This window comes from Neoarius graeffei, chromosome 11 (genome assembly GCF_027579695.1).
Source record: "Neoarius graeffei isolate fNeoGra1 chromosome 11, fNeoGra1.pri, whole genome shotgun sequence".
Taxonomy (NCBI): domain Eukaryota; kingdom Metazoa; phylum Chordata; class Actinopteri; order Siluriformes; family Ariidae; genus Neoarius; species Neoarius graeffei.
This window is the reverse complement of record NC_083579.1, coordinates 21,330,964-21,349,969: the sequence shown is the minus strand read 5'-3', so window position 1 is coordinate 21,349,969 and position 19,006 is coordinate 21,330,964. Positions and strand designations below refer to the sequence as shown.

Here is a 19,006-nt window from a genome sequence, read left to right as displayed (position 1 = left end):
AAAAACCAAAAAAACCAATACATCAGTGATAATAAGCACCACAACGTCTGGCTCATGTGACAGTTACTCACAATCCTGCTAGCTGCCTGGTGATTTTTAGTCAGAACTTTTTTGAAATATTTGGGGTTCTCTACAATAAAATTGTGCTTTAAGACACGACAGGCTTTGAAGTACACCAGACATGGGACGGCGGGGGGGGACGATACCTCCGCCAACATTCAGCCAAACAGGGCAAGATATCTCTAATTCCCTCCTCTTACTCCATTTTGTGTACTCATTTTATTTATTTATTTGGAGGGGTGCTTATATTGGAGGAAACATTGGAGGGAGGGAAAAAAAAAAAAAAAAAAAAACAAACAAACAAACAAAAAAAAAAAGACACTGCATGTGTTTGGATTTTAATTTTATATTTAAAATTGTAGGGGGCAGCACAGTGGTGTAGTGGTTAGCGCTATCACCTCACAGCAAGAAGGTCCGGGTTCGAGCCCCGTGGCCGGCGAGGGCCTTTCTGTGTGGAGTTTGCATGTTCTCCCCATGCTCCGGTTTCCCCCACAGTCCAAAGGCATGCAGGTTAGGTTAACTGGTGACTCTAAATTGACTGTAGGTGTGAATGTGAATGGTTGTCTGTGTCTATGTGTCAGCCCTGTGATGACCTGGCAACTTGTCCAGGGTGTACCCTGCCTTTCACCCGTAGTCAGCTGGGATAGGCTCCAGCTTGCCTGCGACCCTGTAGAACAGGATAAAGCAGCTAGAGGTAATGAGATGAGATTTAAAATTGTATTTTAAAAAAAGCAAATGAATTAAAATAGCTAGCTAATGAATTATTACTAGCTAGAAACATGCACTACCTGTGTCCTAAAAATAACACATTAATAAATCACATGATGCATAACATGTCTAGTACTATTCAACACACGTGTCTCAGCACTAATGATGAAAAATTTAGGTGTTCACTTTGGGTCTCTTGCGGCGGCTGGTCCTGCGCCCTTCAGCTGAGTCCTGATCCGCTCCTGCTGAGCCAGGTAGGTGAGGCAGTGGTGCTCCACTCGCCTCTCCACTTGGGGACGCCCTTTCCTTCTTCTTCACATCTGCCGAAGAAGCAGCGGAACCAGTCGCAGCTCCTGACTGGGAGCCTGCAGAGGTCTCCATGGTCCGATCAGCCCCATTCCCTCCTGATGAAGAGGAGGAGGAGGAGGAGCCTGGGTCTTTCTTACTTGACAGCATGATGGAGGAAGACAAAGGCCTCTCCTGAAACAAGGCCAAAAGACATAAAAGGGATTTAACTAAAAATAAAGAATAAAAATATTATTTAATTTAAAAAAAAAAAAGGCCGAGATGAGTGACCAATGAGATGATCAGACAGGTGCCAGTGTGTATACTCTCAGCTGTATGCAATGTAATGAAACAGGGTGGTGTGTAATGAAATACACGCACTGATTTTAAACTTGTGTGGCTAGGAATAGGAAGTTAAATATCTTTCATCCATAGAATTTAAATAAAATTAACTTTTGGTTACCAATTCATTTTGAATTACAACCCCAATTCCAAAAAAAAGGGGGGGGGGGGGGGGGGAACACTGTAAAAAATAAAAACAAAATGTGATAATTTGCAAAATCATGGAAGCCCTATATTTAATTGAAAATAGTACAAAGACAACATATCAAATGCTGAAACTGAGAAATTTTATTGTTTTTTGAAAAATGTGCTCATTTTGAATTTGATGCCAGCAACACGTTTCAGAAAAGTTGGGACAGGGTCATGTTTACCACTGTGTTGCATCACCTCTACTTTTAACAACACTCTAAACCAGGGGTCACCAAACTACGGCCCGCGGGCCAGATCCGGCCCGCCACCCCCCTTTGACCGGCCCCCCAGCCCCTCTGCCCCCCATCACTTGAACCGGCCCTATGAGGCAATCCCCAAAAGTGGTCATGGCCTATTTTTTTAAATTGCTTTTTGGCAAATAATAACATGTCTGCATCTTGTATTTTGTTGATTTTATCAATTAAAATTGATATTTAGTTATAAAATGAACTATTCATATTTTCCGAATTTTCGTCATATGCTCGCGATCAAGCAGTGACAGGCAGCGCATGCGCAAAGAACTGTCAGTGTTCAGGACAGCAAAATGGCGAGCGGTCAGCGAAAAGCTGACAGAGAGTGCAGAGTTTTTAAAGAACAGTGGACCACCGATTATTTTTTCGTTCAGTGTAAGGACCGTGTAGTTTATCTTTTATGTAAAGAAAGTGTGCCGGTTTTCAAAGAATATAATCTGCGTCGTCACTATGAAACCCGCCACAAAGCAGGGTTCGAATTATAAATTTGACCCTATGGGGGTCTCTATTTAAAAAAAAAAAAAAAGCAATGCATACTCGCTCTCCTGGACCAGCGCACTTTTGCGCACTGCAGTGCACAGCTTTCACACACAGGCGCGTGCATGCACGCACGCACACACACACGGTGTTGCATATATACATATATATATATATATATATATATATATATATATATAGTTAAACAAATTATATATATATATATATATATATATATATATATATATATATATATATATAGTTAAACAAATTATATATATATATATATATATATATATATATATATATATATATATATATATATATATAGTTAAACAAAGGAAGATCGTTGTGAGATAGAGGACAAGTCTTCTTCGGACTTAACTTCACATTCGATTTCGCAGGCTGCAAATTTCAGTTTGCGCGCATAGTGGTGTGGTGGTGAAGTACAGCCGTACATGTTGCGGTTTAATAACACGTTCAATACAAAGTTATGGCTGCATGGTGATCGGAAATGAAATGAGTTTTATTTATATTTATATGGTGATATAGGCTATTCAAGCTTATTATGGTGATATATGACGTATTTGAGAGACTTCCACAGAAAATTAAGTTTGCTTCTTTCATGGGAGCCTGAGGGAATGGGAGCTCAGCTCCCATTGGCTCCCACGTAATTCGAACTATGCCACAAAGAGTATGCTAGTTTGCGAGGGCAAACAAGAGAAGACAGGATTCAGAGGATGAAATGCGGACTGGCTGCACAACAGAATGTATTCCTTCACCAAACCCAGATCAACCAGGCTGCTGTCCGAGCTAGCTATAAGGTAGCTCACCTACTAGCTACCCATGGAAAGCCGTTTACTGATGGGGACTTTGTTGAAGTATGCATGCTTGCTGTGGCCGAGGAGGTGTGTCCCGACAAGAAGGATGCGCTCAACGCGGTGAGTCTCTCTGCACCTACAGTACTATGACCAGGCGAACCGAAGATTTGGGGGACAACGTGTATGACCAGCTGAATGAGAAAGCGTCAGAATTCGAGTTTTTTGCTTTGGCCATGGATGAGAGCAATGACATGCAGGACACAGCACAACTGCTGTGATCTATTGATCTGTTGCTCATATTATTATAATTTCACTGTTTTTTTTAAATGTATTTATTTTATAGGCCTATTTATTTGACCTTTATTAAGTGCTGCATACAATTATTATTAATATTATTAATAATATCAACAGGCTTACCTACAATTTATAATTTTCCACTCACCTTTGCCAGTGTCAATCACCTCAACTAGGCAGATGTTTCTTACCTTGACAGCTTTGATATTATTTTTATTAGAAAATAAATAAATGCAATATCTGTGGTATTTCAAATTAAAACAAAGTGTGAAGACTTGATTACTACTTTTGCAAACCACTAATAAAGATAAACAAATATGTGCCAGGAATCAAGTGTTGATATAGTAGTATGGATACAGTAGTGGGGATGGCCGTGCCAGGCTAGTAATCTCTACTACACAATGAGGCCTGCTGGTGGTCATATTTGTCTGGGTTATACAATTCTATGTGATATAGCTGACCCGACCCCGGCCCCCCATCACAGTCAGGAATGACAATGTGGCCCCCAGAGAAAAAAAGTTTGGTGACCCCTGCTCTAAACGTTTGGGAACTGAGGAGACCGGTTGCTGTAGTTTTGAAAGACAAGTGTTGTCCTGTTTTTGCCTGATATACAATTTCAGTTGCTCAACAGTTCAGGGTCTCCTTTGTCACATTTTGTGCTTCATAATGCTCCAAACATTTTAAAAATGGGAGACCGGTCTGGACTGCAGGCAGGCCAGTTTCGAACCTGGACTCTTACTACAGAACCATGCAGCTTTAATATGTGCAGAAAACAGTTTGGCAGAAAGTTGTTTTGCTGAAAAAGGAAGGCCTTCCCTGAAAAAAGATTTTGCCTGGATGGCAGCATATTGTGTGTGTGTGTATATAATTCAGCAATGAATGATGCCTTCCCCGGTGGTGTAGTGGTTAGCACTGTCGCCTCACAGCAAGAAGGTCCAGGTTCGAGCCCCATGGCCAGCAAGGGCCTTTCTGTGTGGAGTTTGCATGTTCTCCCCGCGTCCGTGTGGGTTTCCTCCGGGTGCTCCGGTTTCCCCCACAGTCCAAAGACATGCAGGTTAGGTTAACTGGTGACTCTAAATTGACCGTAGGTGTGAATGTGAGTGTGAATGGTTGTCTGTGTCTATGTGTCAGCCCTGTGATGACCTGGCGACTTGTCCAGGGTGTACCCCGCCTTTCGCCCGTAGTCAGCTGGGATAGGCTCCAGCTTGCCTGCGACCCTGTAGAACAGGATAAAGCAGCTACAGATAATGAGATGAGATGAGATGATGCCTTCCCAGATGTACAGTGTCTTGCCAAAGTATTCATCCCCCTTGGTGTTTGTCCTGTTTTGTTGCATGACAAAAGGGAATTAAAATGGATTTTTGGAAGGTTAGTACCATTTGATTTACACAACATGGCTACACCTTTAAAAGGTGCAAATTGCTGTTTTCTTGTGACACAAACAAGAAGATGAAAAAACAGAAATCTGGAGTGTGCATAGGTATTCACTGTTTTTCAAATGAAACCCATAAATAAGAGCTGACCAACCAATTCACTTCATAAGTCACATAATTAGTTGATTAAGATCCACCTGTGTGCAATCAAAGTGTCACATGATGTCTGTATAAATCAACCTGTTCTGGAAGGACCCCAACTCTGCTACACTACAAAGCAAGCAACACGAAAACCCTGGAGCACTCCAAACATGTGAAGTAGTATAGATCAGGGTTGAGTTATAAAATATAGATATAAAATGTCCCAAACTTTGAATATCCCAGGGAGCAGATTAAATCCATTATAGCAAAATGGAAAGAACATGTCACCACTACAAACCTGATAAGAGAAGGCTGCCCACCAAAACTCACAGACCAGGCAAGGAGAGCACTGATCAGAAATGCAAAGACACCAAAGATAACACTGAAAGAGCTGCAAAGACCCACAGCAGAGATGGGAGTATCTTGTCCATAGAACCACTTTAAGCCGTACACTCCACAGAGTGGGGCTTTATGGAACAGTGGCCAGAAGAAGTCACTGCTTAAGAAAATATGTTTGGAGTTTGCCCAACAGCATGTGGCAGACTCCCCAAACACCTGGAAGATGATTCTCTGGTCAAATGAGACTAAAATAGATCTTTTTGGCCATCATGGGAAATGCCATGTGTGGTGCAAACGCAACAACTTGAACACCATTCCTACAGGGCAGCATCATGCTATGGAGATGTATTTCATCTGCAGGGACAGGAAAGCTGGTCAGAACTGAAGGAAAGATGGATGGCACTAAATACAGAGCAATTCTGGAGGAAAACCTGTTTGAGTCAGCCAGAGGTTTGAGACTGGGACAAAAGGTTCACTTTCCAGCAGGACAATGACCCTAAACATACTGCTAAAGTGACACTGTTTAAAGGGAAACATTTAAATGTCTTGAAATGGCTTAATCAAATCCCAGACCTCAATCCAATAGAGAATCTGTGGCATAACTTGAAGACTGCCATACACCAACACAACCCATCTAACTTAAAAGGAGCTGGAGCAGTTTTATCTTGAGGAATGGGCAAAAATCCCTGTGGCTAGATGTGCTAAGCTAATAGAGGCATACCCCAAGAGACTTGCAACTGTAATTGCAGCAAAAGGTGGCTCTACAAAGTATTGACTTTTTTGGGGGGGTGAATACCTATGCACACTCCAGATCTCCGTTTTTTCATCTTATTGTCTCGTCTCGTCTTCTTCCGCTTATCCAGGACCGGGTCGCGGAGGCAGCAGTCTAAGCATGGAAGCCCAAACTTCCCTTTCCCCAGACACCTCGGCCAGCTCCTCGGGAAGAACACCGAGGCGTTCCCAGGCCAGCCGAGAGACATAGTCCCTCCAGCGTGTCCTGGGTCTTCCCCGGGGCCTCCTCCCGGGGGGACATGCCTGGAACACCTCCCCAGGGAGGCGAGGTATTGTCTCATCTCATTATTTCTAACCGCTTTATCCTTCTACAGGGTCGCAGGCAAGCTGGAGCCTATCCCAGCTGACTACAGGCGAAAGGCAGGGTACACCCTGGACAAGTCGCCAGGTCATCACAGGGCTGACACAGACAACCATTCACACTCACATTCACACCTACAGTCAATTTAGAGTCACCAGTTAACCTAACCTGCATGCCTTTGGACTGTGGGGGAAACTGGAGCACCCGGAGGAAACCCACACGGACACGGGGAGAACATGCAAACTCCGCACAGAAAGGCCCTAGCCGGCCATGGGGCTCGAACCCGGACCTTCTTGCTGTGAGGCGACAGCGCCAACCACTACACCACCGTGCCACCCTCTTATTGTTTGTATTACAATAAAACTACAGTTTTCACCTTTAAAGTTGTAGGCATGTTGTGTAAATCAAATGGTGTTAACCCTCCAAAAATCAATTTTAATTCCAGCTTGTAATGTGACAAAACAGGACAAACACAAAAGACGGATGAATACTTTTGCAAGACACTGTACAAGCTACCCATGTAATGTGCACTAATGCTCCCTCATACCATAACAGATACTGGCTTTTTAACTGTGCACTGATAACAAGCCGGATGATCCCTCTCCTCTTTAGCCTGGAGGATGTGTCTATAATTTCCAAAAAGAATTTCTACTTTTGATTCATCAGACCTCGGGACAATTTTCCACTTTGCCTCATCCATTGTAAAAGAGCTCGGGCCCAGAGAAGGTGGCTGTGTTTCTGGATATTGTTTATATATGGTTTTAACTTGCATTTGTGGATACAGTGATAAACTGTTTTCACAGACAATGGTTTTCTGAACTGTTCCTGAGCCCATACAGTGATTTTTACTCCAGAAGCATGTCTGTTTTTAAGGCCACACCAATTCAATTAGTTGGTTCTTGGAATCACCACTTGAAGAAAATGCAAAATGGAAAAAAAATTTAAATCAAAATAAAACTCCCGCCAACAGAAAAAGTCACGTGACGTGAGGTCACGTGACGTCGAAAACCAATCAAAATCGCCCCTTTCACTTTCAATAAAGACTTGTGGAAGAAACATGCCTGTGGAGGGGAGTCCTGCAAAGCCTGTGTTTGTGATTGTTAGGATATTCAGCGAACAGAAGCGTAAAATCTTTGACAGGTGTGTTGAAATTCTGTTTACTGGTTTGCCTGTATTGTTTGGTCTATTTCCACTAGGGCTGGATATCACCAGATACCTCACGATACGATACTATGGCGATATTTTGCCCACGATAACATCACGGTACAGCGATAATCGATATACTGCAAGAAATTTCAACCACATCACGATATCTGTGTCACTGAAGAAAATCAGAATTTATTGACCACTGTAAAATTACATTTCACATACATAACTACACACTCTTGCCAGACATATATTTGTCTCTATTCCACTGCTGGCAAAACCAAGATTTGCTTCACTACAACATACAGAAAATTCCCATTTCTGTGCTAGTATTCTCAACTTTTCTGTAAGCATGGACACATCAGTGCTGCTTAACAAGCAGAATCAAATTGTTTTATGAAAACTTAAAACTTGCACTGCAGACTGCACATACATTTCAGTGCTAACACTAATATCAATTTGTTCTTTGTAAACTTGAGAACATATACCTGAGAACATTTAACTTGTGCTTGTGTAAAGTTTAATCCAAACCTGTACTGTGAGCACACATTTCAAAACTGCATGTTCTTCTTCACGAAGAGCAACTGGTCAGCATGCTCAGAGGTGAGACAGCTCCTCTGAGAGCTGATTATGTCACCTACAGTAGAAACTGAATATCTAATTGGAGCGAAACAGGTTTTGCAAAGTGCGTACTCTTTGTCCAGCTCACTGGTTTTTTTTTTTCTCCTTTCCTTTGGAATCCAAAGTGCCTCCAAACATCTGCCTTAAAGTTCGGCGGCGTCTCTAGGTTTACGTTAACAGCCATGCTTGCTTGTTTTTTTCCCCTCACTGCAACCGCCGGGAAAAAAAGAGAAGATGAAGTGTGCTTTGCAGTGAGGTAGTGGCACAGCGACACCTTGCGGAGCGGAGGTGCGGAAGTCGTACTGGATTTACAAACCCGTCTGAAACATGATTTATTATTTGAAAAAATATCGATATTTATATTTTGAGTATCGATATTGAATCGGAAGACAAAGTATCTCGCCGTATCGATATTTTTGCCCACCCCTAATTTCCACCACTAATTTTACCATCAGAGCATTTTTTTTAAATTTTATTTCGCCCGCTCGCTTCATATTTTTCCTGAAAAAATCCGAGAACCACAAGTCTTTATTGAAAGTGAAAAGGGCAATTTTGATTGGTTTTCGACGTCACGTGACCTCACGTCACGTGACCTTTTCTGTTGGCGGGAGTTTTATTTCGATTTAAATTTTTTTTTTCATTTTGCATTTTTCTTCAAGCGGTGATTCCGAGAACCAACTAATTGAATTGGTGTGGCCTTAAAAACAGACATGCTTCTGGAGTAAAAATTATGTATATTAGGTGTGGCCTAGGGCAGCACGGTGGTGTAGTGGTTAGCGCTGTCGCCTCACAAGAAGGTCCTGGGTTCGAGCCCCGGGGCCGGCGAGGGCCTTTCTGTGCGGAGTTTGCATGTTCTCCCCGTGTCCGCGTGGGTTTCCTCCGGGTGCTCCGGTTTCCCCCACAGTCCAAAGACATGCAGGTTAGGTTAACTGGTGACTCTAAATTGACCGTAGGTGTGAATGAGAGTGTGAATGGTTGTCTGTGTCTATGTGTCAGCCCTGTGATGACCTGGCGACTTGTCCAGGGTGTACCCCGCCTTTCGCCCACAGTCAGCTGGGATAGGCTCCAGCTTGCCTGCGACCCTGTAGAAGGATAAAGCGACTAGAGATAATGAGTTGAGATGAGGTGTGGCCTAATGCAATGTCACCTGAGGGCCTGAAGATCACAAGCATCCAATGTTGGTTTTCAACCTTGTCTCTTGCATACAAAGATTTCTCCGCATTCTCTGAATCTTTTAAATGATACAGTCCCCTCCAAAAGTATTGGAACGGCAAGGTCAATTCCTTTGTTTTTTTTTTGTACACTGAAGACATTTGGGTTTCAGATCAAAAGATGAATATGAGACAAAAGTTCAGAATTCCAGCTTTTATTTCATGGTATTTACATCTAGATGTGTTAAAGAACAGGACAGAGCACCTTTTCTTTGAACCCACCCACTTTTCAAGTGAGCAAAAGTATTGGAACAGACATTATTAAATTAACTTAAAAGTGAATAACATTTAATATTTGGTGGCATAACCCTTACTTGCAATAACTGCATTGAGCCTGCGACCCATTGACTTCACCAGGCTGTTGCATTCTTCATTTGAAATGCTGTTCCAGGCCTTTACTGCAGCCTCTTTCAGTTGTTTGTTTCTGGGGGTTTCTCCCTTCAGTCTCCTCTTCAGGAGGTAAAATGCATGCTCTATTGGGTTACGGTCCGGTGATTGACTTGGCCAGTCCAAGACCTTCCACTTTTTCCCCCTGATGAAGTCCTTTGTTGTGTTGGCAGTGTTTTTTGGGTCATTGTCTTGTTGCATGATGAAGCTTCTCCCAATTAGTTTGGATGCATTTTTCTGTAAATTGCCAGACAAAATGGTTTTGTAGACTTCAGAATTCATTCTGCTGCTACCATCATGAGTTACATCATCAATAAAGACTAGTGAGCCCATTCCAGAAGCAGCCATGCAAGCCCAAGCCATGACATTACCTCTACCATGCTTCACAGATGAGCTTGTATGTTTTGGATCATAAGCAGATCCTTTCTTTCTCCATACTTTGGCCTTTCCATCACTTTGATAGAGGTTAATCTTGGTCTCATCAGTCCATAAAACTTTGTCCCAAAACTTTTGTGGCTGATCTCTGTACTTCTTTGCAAAATCCAATCTAGCCTTCTGATTCTTTTTGCTGATGAGTGGTTTGCATCTTGTGGTATGGCCTCTATATTTCTTCTCTCGAAGTCTTCTTCGAACAGTGGATTGTGATACCTTCACCCCTGCCCTGTGGAGTTTGGCAGTGATGTCACTGACTGTTGTCTTTGGGTGTTTCTTCACAGCTCTCACAATGTTTCTGTCATCAACTGCTGTTGTTACCCTTGGCCGACCTGTTTGTTGTTTGTTGCTCAGTACACCAGTAGTTTCTTTCTTTTTCAGTACATTCCAAATTGTTGTACTAGCTATGCCCAATGTTTGTGCAATAGCTCTGATCAATTTTCCCTCTTCTCTCAGCTTTAAAATGGTTTGCTTTTCTCCCATTGACAGCTCTCTGGTCTTCATGTTTGCTTAGCAGCAAATACAGTTTTCACAGGTGAAACCCAAAGCCAAAAACAAGAACTATTTAAAGTTTCAGCAATCAATCTAAAAGGCAACACCTGAGCAACTAGAAACACCCATCAGTCACATGTTCCAATACTTTTGCTCACTTGCAAAGTGGGTGGGTTCAAAGAAAAGGTGCTCTGTCCTGAGTTGTTTAACACATCTAGATGTAAATACCATGAAATAAAAGCTGGAATTCTGAACTTTTGTCTCAAATTCATCTTTTGATCTGAAACCCAAATGTCTTCAGTGTACAAAAAAAAAAAAAAAAAAAAAAGGGAATTGACCTTGCCGTTCCAATACTTTTGGAGGGGACTGCATGTACCATAGATTGTGTGATCCCCAAATTCTTTGCAATTTTATGTTGAAGAACGTTATTCTTAAACTGCTACACTGTTAGACCATGCAGTCTTTCACAAAGCGGTGAATCCCTCCACATCTTTACTTCTGAGACTTTGCCTCTCCAGGATGCCTTTTTTTTTTTTAAATACCCAAATCATGTTACTGACCTGTTGCCAATTACACAAATTAATTTTAAGCATTACACAACTTTTTCAGTCTTTTGTTGCCCCGTCCCAACTTTTCTGAAACCTGTTGCTGACATCAAATTCAAAAATGAGCATATATTTTTAAAACAAAAAATTTCAGTTTCAACATTTAATCTGTTGTCTTTGTACTATTTTCAACAAAATGTAAGGTTTCCATTATTTGCAAATCTTCACATTGTTTTTTTATGTTTTACACAGTGTCCCAACTTTTTTAGAATTGGGGTTGTAGCTCAAGTGGTGTACAATTCAGTCTGTAGAAATTTCATCTGAATGTTGGAATTCTCTTGGTTCAGTCTGCTCAGTCACAGCGCCCACACACAGTGCAGTGTTTGCTTTTACTTTCACAAAATCATCATTTCTCACCAGCCTTCAAGAAATGTGCTTGTCCACCAGGGGTGGACAAATCAATACCCTGAATTCATAGTTGTCTGATGGACAAAAGGTTCAGTAATTGCAAAATGGTTCCATGCCTGAAATCCTGTAACTATAGCTCAAGCTTCTGAATCCAGCCACCAGCTGCATTACACACACACACACACACACACACACACAACAGGTGATCTGCTGATGGTAAAGTGATTTTTTTAATAGGCAGATTAATCATCAGGAAAATGCAGATGCACTATATGACAAAAAGTATGTTAACACCTGACCACTAAGCATTTGGGATTTAAATGTGGCGTGTTATTGCCACAACAGCCTTCATGCTTTTGAATGTTGGGGCATGGTTGTGAGGATATCTGATCATTCAGCTACAACATCATTAGTGAGCTCAGACACTGATGTTGGGTGAGGAGGCCTGAGGTGCAGTCAGTGTTCCAGTTCAATCCAAAAGGTGGTGTTCATTGAAATTGAGGTCAGGTATCTGTGCAGGACACTTGAGTTCTTCCACTCCAAACTTAACACACCAGGTCTTCATGGAGCCTCGGTGGAACAGATTTTGATTTCTTAATTCCACTTAAGGTAAACTGTAATTCTGTAGAATACAAAGATTATGTACAATTGTGTTTCAGATTTTCTGGCAACAGTTTGGGGAACATATCAGTGTGATGATCAGGTGTCCACAAATTTGTCCATATAGTATATACAGCAAACACAAAGTAGTGATTTAGCACAATACATCGTCACCATACTGGTGTATCTTAAAAACAATTAGAATATCATGAAAAAGTTCAATATTTTCCATCAGTTATTTAAGCATGTGAAGATTTCATATATTCTAGAGACTCATTACACAAACGAAAATGTTTCAAGCATTTTTCTATTAAATTTCATTATGGCCTACAGTGCAAAAAATGAAGAAAAAAAAACACCTCAAAATATTAAGAGTATTTCATTTCAAATTTGAATAAGTAACACAGTACAAATACTGTATCGCTCAGTGTAGTTCATCACACACAAATCATGGGGAAGACTGCTAACTTGACAGTTGTCCAGAAAACAAACAAATCAATCCGACACCCTCCACTGACACCCTCCACACGGAGGGTCAGCCACAGATCATCATTGCCAAAAAGGCTGGCTGGAAAAGGTGCACAAGCAACAGGGATGACTGCAGCCTTGAGAGGATTGTCAAAAAAAGTAAATTCACGCTACAGTAGCCCACATAAGCCTCAAGGATGTTCACAGACGCCTTCACGGTTGCGATAGGCGAATTCATCTGGTGCTTGACCCATGGCAATTTTCAACACGAAAAAAAATTTCCAGGGATAGAAGCCATACCCTCCCGGTTGTCAAGGTAGCTCCTTGGCTCTCACATTCTGACAGAATGACTCGGAATGTGTGCCAGTCCTCAGAAGGCTCAAAATCATTTACCAGCGTCTACCATGAAGTGATTCCAGCTATGCGAGACCTTAGCTTTAAGAAATATTCTAATGATTTGGGATACTTGATTTCTGATTTATGAGGAACACGCCATAATCATCAAAATTAAAGGGATCCTCCAGCAGATTTATTCTAAGTAAAATTAGTCATAGATTTCAGAAATCAAACTTTCATTTTCTGAGCCCAAATAATGTTTGAGAAAAATAAATTTTCTTTAAAATGCCAGATGGGCTTGACATACTCAAGGACGGTCATGTAGTGGTCGCTTGAAGCAACAGTTTATATTTTCTGGTTACATCGTAGTTTTGCTAGTTTTACAAGTATTTTACCGCATTTATCAGTTTTTAAATAAGTATGCCTCATTGTGTAGCAAATAAATTCCATAATGATGCTAAAAAGAAAGCACAAGCTGGAAGTAGACTGCATTTTCTCAGAGAAAATGCCAAGTGGGCTTATTCAGCTGTGGCAAAGTGTCACCAACAGAAACTGGATCAAACATAAGACCTCATGCTGCAAAATATTTTTTACATCATCTCCAGAAAGTGTGGCGCGCATATTATACAGCGTGTGTGTTAAATATTATAATATATGGCTCAACTCACAGCATGACACTTTGCACTTTGAATTTTTAAAACATGATCTACATGGCGCTGGGTAGAATAACAGTGCGGCATGATTTAAAACAGATTTTAGAGCGCGAGGCGCGCAGTGTGACATGACACTAAGGCCCTGTTTACATTATTTCGAATCAGCAGATCATCAGATTAACGATTTTAAAACGATTCGCGTACACACACAAATAGCAGGAAGTGAAGTCCGCGCCATTTTTCAGCAGTCGCGTCACATGACCAACGCCCGTGAATCAGGAAGGTGGATGTCACAGTGACGTTGTCCAATGACGTCAGCTAGAGCTCAGCACTGCGTATCCTCGTTCCTCAATGTTTACACAGCACCGGATCAGATACGTACTGGGTTGAATACGTGGGCCCTGGCGGATTCAAATTGTTCCGCCTGTGGAGTCGTTTCCCGGCGTTTTAATGTGCACGGACAGTGCATCCGCAACGAAAATGATACGGATACGGTCTAATGTAAACACCACTTAAGTTTTTCTCTCTACACTCCATTTGAATGGGGGGGATGCCACACACTCTCCCTGCGCCATGTAGATTTTTTATTTTTTTTATTTGAGTGCAAAGGGTCATATCACACTGCAACTTGAGCCATTTTAAACTGAGATTTTAGAGCGCGCACACATTCTGAAGATCATGTAAAAAAAGATTTTGTGGTGTGAGGTCTCATGTCTGATCCAGTTTCTGTTAGGGTTACTTTACCACAGCTAAGGAAGCACACTTGGCATTTTCTCTGTGGAAATGCAGTCTAGTTCCAGCTTGTGCCTTTTTTTTAGCATCATTGTGGCGTTTATATGCTACACAATGAGGCGTACTTATTTAAAAACTGAAATTCTGTAAAATACTTGTAAAACTAGCAAAACTACTATGTAAACAGAAAATATAAACAGCTCAGTTGCTCTAAGCAACCACTACATTACGTCACCACCACAAGAAGCCCATCTAGCATTTTAAAGAAAAATGAATTTCTCTCTAACACTATTTGGTCTCCAAAAATTAAAGTTTGATTTTTAAAATCTGCGACTACTTTTACTTAAAATAAGTTTGAGAATAAATCTGCTGGAGGTTCTCTTTAAAGCATACGTGTCAAACTCAAGGCCCGTGGGCCAAATTCGGCCCGCAATGCAATTATATTTGGCCCACGAGATAATATTTGAAGTGTATCAGAGCTGTTCTGTCGGTATACTGCAAATCCCAGAATGCACTGCTAGTGCACTGGCACATCAATCGAGGCCTGCAGGCGTGAGCTCTGTTTTTTAAAAGCTCATCAGCAGCCCCATGCAGTCACACACCTGAAGTCAAATTTAGCCATCCCTCCCAACAAAAAAATGGCCAAACAAAAGGTGGACTTTGAAAACCCTTTATTATCACTGTTTTACCAGTGAAATTGACCATCAACCTGTCCTTACAGAGGGGGGCAGTACAGGAAGACAGGGAAAAAAAGAAATTAGAGAGAACATGAGGAAAGGAGAGGAGAAAAACAAAAACCCACTCTATGCTCCTGCGGGAGTACAGTGTGGGAACATTAAAAAACCTCAGCACATAAGCGCAAGAAAACACAAGTACATTTTACATCATAACACGGGACTTGGGGGGAGGAGGTAGAGGTAACCCAGCGCAAGCAAGCAGCCGTCCGCTCCTGCAGCCATGAGGGCACTGGTCACGCACCCGCTTGTCACACTGGGGGTGAAAAGCGGCGACCACAGGGAGTGGGGGAAGGAATTTCGAAGAGAGAGTCTAACAGGAGTGTTCTCCAGGGGAATAGTTGCCCCAGCAACGACCTTGCCAAGGCCAGTGCTGGCTAGGGAGCCGAAATAGACAAGATTGGAATTTGTTTGCTCTTAGCGAACAGACGCATTCTTTTCATGCCTACGCTGCATGTCCATCTTGGTCTCCAAAACGATCTAATTTCCATTGCAAAGCCGAAAGCTTCTCCAAGATATTATCCACATTGCGGGTCAAGTTCTAATAGCCACAGTCTGAGTGCCGACAGCTCTGTCCACCACTTCAATCATGTCGGGCAGCTTTATGGGGCTTTGAACAGCTGTCACTGTTTTCTGATTTCCTCGATAAACCAGGGCAATGCCTAATCCAATCAGCAAAAGTCCTGTAATCATGGTTCCAAATAGGTAGATGTTCACGAATATAAAGGGCAGACCTGTTTGTCTTGTGTGAGGAGCCAATGTGGCTGTAACGAAAGAATATAAAACACAAGACAACACTATGAAACGAAACACCACAAGTACAAAGATCTGGACATGAAACAGAAGCTCCAGAAGGTAGAAGAGTTGAAAAGAAGTGTGCAGTCACAGCAGACTATGCTCACAAAAGCCAAAATCACAAAGTGAGGCTGCTTTAAAGGCTAGTTTTATTGTGGCAGCAGAGATCACTAAATCAGCCCAGCTCTTTACCGATGGAGAGTTTGTAAAAAAAAAAGTGTATGATTTTAAAAAAAATGTTTGCGACATTGTGTGGCCAGATAAAACACAAGCATTTTTAAAAATGTGAGCCTGAGCAGAAACACCATTGCTGATCATGTGTATGTGAGCTTGCCACCAATCCACAGCAGCAGCTGATGGGAAAGGGAAAAGATTTCATTACATATTCCCTTGCTGTGGAACGAGAACAGCAATACATCTGATACTGCCCAGATGTCAATCTTCATCCGTGGCATGGATTCAAGTCTGTGCATTACAGAGGAACTTTTGGGGTTTAAATCAATGCATGGCACAACCATGGGAAAAGAACTCTTTGAAGAGGTATCCAAATGTGTAAATGAAATGAGGCTGCCATGGGATAAATTTGTGGGACTGATGACAGATGGAGTGCCTGCAATGTGCGGTCAAAAGAGTGGATTGGTGGGCAGGACTCGGGAGAAGATTCAGGGAAAGATGCGGGAGAAAAACGGTGCAGGTGAACTTACAGTTTACCACTGCATCACACACCAGGAATCGTTGTGTGGCAAAGCCTTGAAAATGGAACATGTAATGAGCATCATAACACAAGCAGTTAACTTCATAAGAGTCAAAGGTTTAAATCACCACCAGTTCAAGTCTTTTCTGGAGGGAGTTGGGTTCTGAATATGGTGACATGCCCCATCACACAGAGGTGTGATGGCTAAGCCAAGGAAAAGCGCTGAACAGATGTTTCAAGTTGCGTGAGAAAATGTGTTAGTTCATGGAAAGCAAAGGGAAAAACACAACAGAGCTTCAGGATAAAAAGTTGCTGTGCAAGTTGGCATTTCTGTGTGACATCACGAGCCATCTCAATGGGCTCAACCTGCAGCTTCAGGGGTGGGACCATGTGATCACAGATATGTACGCTGCAGTGAGAGCTTTTAAAACCAAGCTGTGCCTGTGGGAGACGCAGATGCTGCAAGAAAACTTGGGCCATTTTCCCTGCTGCCAAACCATGCTAGAGCAGGTCTCTACTGCCATGTTTCCAGGTGCACAATTTGCTGAAAAACTCAGCATACTTAGCGCAGCGTTCACAAGGCGATTTGCCAATTCTGAAGCCCAGAAATGTAGGTTTGAACTGCTCAGTAATCTGTTTGCAGTTGACATGGAAAGCGCACCAACCAGCCTTCAAATGGAGCTGATCGAACTCCAATGTAGTGACACACTCAAGGAAAAGTATGACTCTTTGGGCACTGCACAGTTTCCATGTTTCATTCCTGACACAATGTCCCATCTCCGTACCCAAGCTGCCCAAATGCTCTCTGTTTGGCAAGCACATGTGAACAACTTTTCTCTTTGATAAAGATGAACAAAATTTCACACAGGAGTCATTTCACTGACGAACACCACTCAATCCTGAGGATTTCCTCAGCTCAGGATTCACAAGGATTTTTTGGATTCACGAAACTACTCAAAACGTTCAACATAATCTGTTGTTGGGTCACTGATGCACGGTTGTTGCATGACTATCGAAGAATCTGACTTGTGGCCAGTGACTGATTTTATATGCCTGGTTTCGATATTGGTTTGAGACAGATCTGTCACGGATGTTGGTCTTATACAACGGTTGGTAATAGGAGGATTTATCCCTGCTTTTGTAGTCATCAAGCGGAGCAGATTTCCCAGAGTTGACTTGACGATTGTCATGTTGGAGTATCAAATACTGTTCTTTGTATCAAAGTTTTGGCACTCTGCTTCCTTTGGTGTCTGGAAAAAGCATTAATGTTTGGGATTCAGGTGTTTTATATAGTTTTTGATGGTTTTTACTGGACAATATTTTGAGTCAGGAATGGAGAAAATCTTGCCGCCTGATTCGTCTTCTGGATCATGGAGACCGCCTTGGTGATTTTATTAGCAGGAACTTGCAATTTTACAATTCAGCTCATAATACTCCGTCATCGGGTATAGACCTCAGAACGAGCATGGATAGTTTCAGCTGTCTTTGGTTTTCTCCACCAAGATAAAAACTAAGGTAAAACCAAACTGTTTGCAGTAACTGTGTTGGGTCTTCGCTGTCTGTGGGGCCCAGTTCACTGCTTTCATAAAGTAGTTGGATTTGTTCTTGGGTTATTGCTTTCTTGTGTACAACTCCTGCAATTTTTCCCATTTTTCTCAAGTCCTTTATGAAGGCATCAAGGACACCATTCGCTTTTGAAAATGCGATTATTGTAAAGGCTTTGTTATAAGGCAAACTTCTTAAAAACTTATCAATGGCTGCATGAATTATCTTTAGTTTTTTTTTTGTAGAAAGTGCTGTCTTGCTGTTGTGCCGAGGTATAAAATGGCTTTAGACATTTAATTCTTCCTCGGGCATTTCAGGTGTGGAATTTTCAAACTTCTTTGAGCTTTTGAACCAGTCTAAAAAAATAATAATTTTATTATATTTATATATTTATATTTATTTTATATAGCCTTTGAAAAATTGAGGCTACAATGGGACATTCTGAGGCTATCTGACAGGGAAATTGTAACAAATTGTCAACATCGAAAAAGAAAAGTAATCTTCTTCTGCCCTGGACAGTCTTTGGCTTTCTTCTGTTTCGTGCCGCGGGATGACATCTTTAAATGCCCAAGTGTCAACAAAAACAACTCGCGAACTACTTCTGTCAAAAGCTCCTGCACCAGTGGGTGAAGGGTCATTCAGTCTCGAGAAATCTCGCTCTACAAGTCAGGTGACCTTGTATGTAACCCATGTCAAATCTCGCGAGAGCAGCCGCGACAAGTAAACATGGCGCCTCAGTCTGGAAAACGCCAATTCGGATTGTTTTTGCACCGTCTGGCGGTGTATCTACTATGATTGGAATGTTTTTGGAGTAATTATAACGTATTTGATGAT

At 41.8% G+C, this 19,006-nt stretch overlaps 1 protein-coding gene across 6 annotated transcripts in view; it reads right to left on the bottom strand.

Annotated features, from left to right (window-relative positions):
* Positions 1-19,006, bottom strand: part of kdm1a (lysine (K)-specific demethylase 1a) — a 174,098-nt gene that overhangs the window by 134,265 nt on the left and 20,827 nt on the right. For all 6 annotated transcript variants that reach the window (XM_060933625.1, XM_060933624.1, XM_060933623.1 and 3 more), the window contains one exon: positions 955-1,248. In XM_060933625.1, the coding sequence (XP_060789608.1) occupies positions 955-1,224 (270 nt within the window). In that variant the 5' untranslated portion in view covers positions 1,225-1,248. The remainder of the gene's footprint in view (positions 1-954; positions 1,249-19,006) is intronic.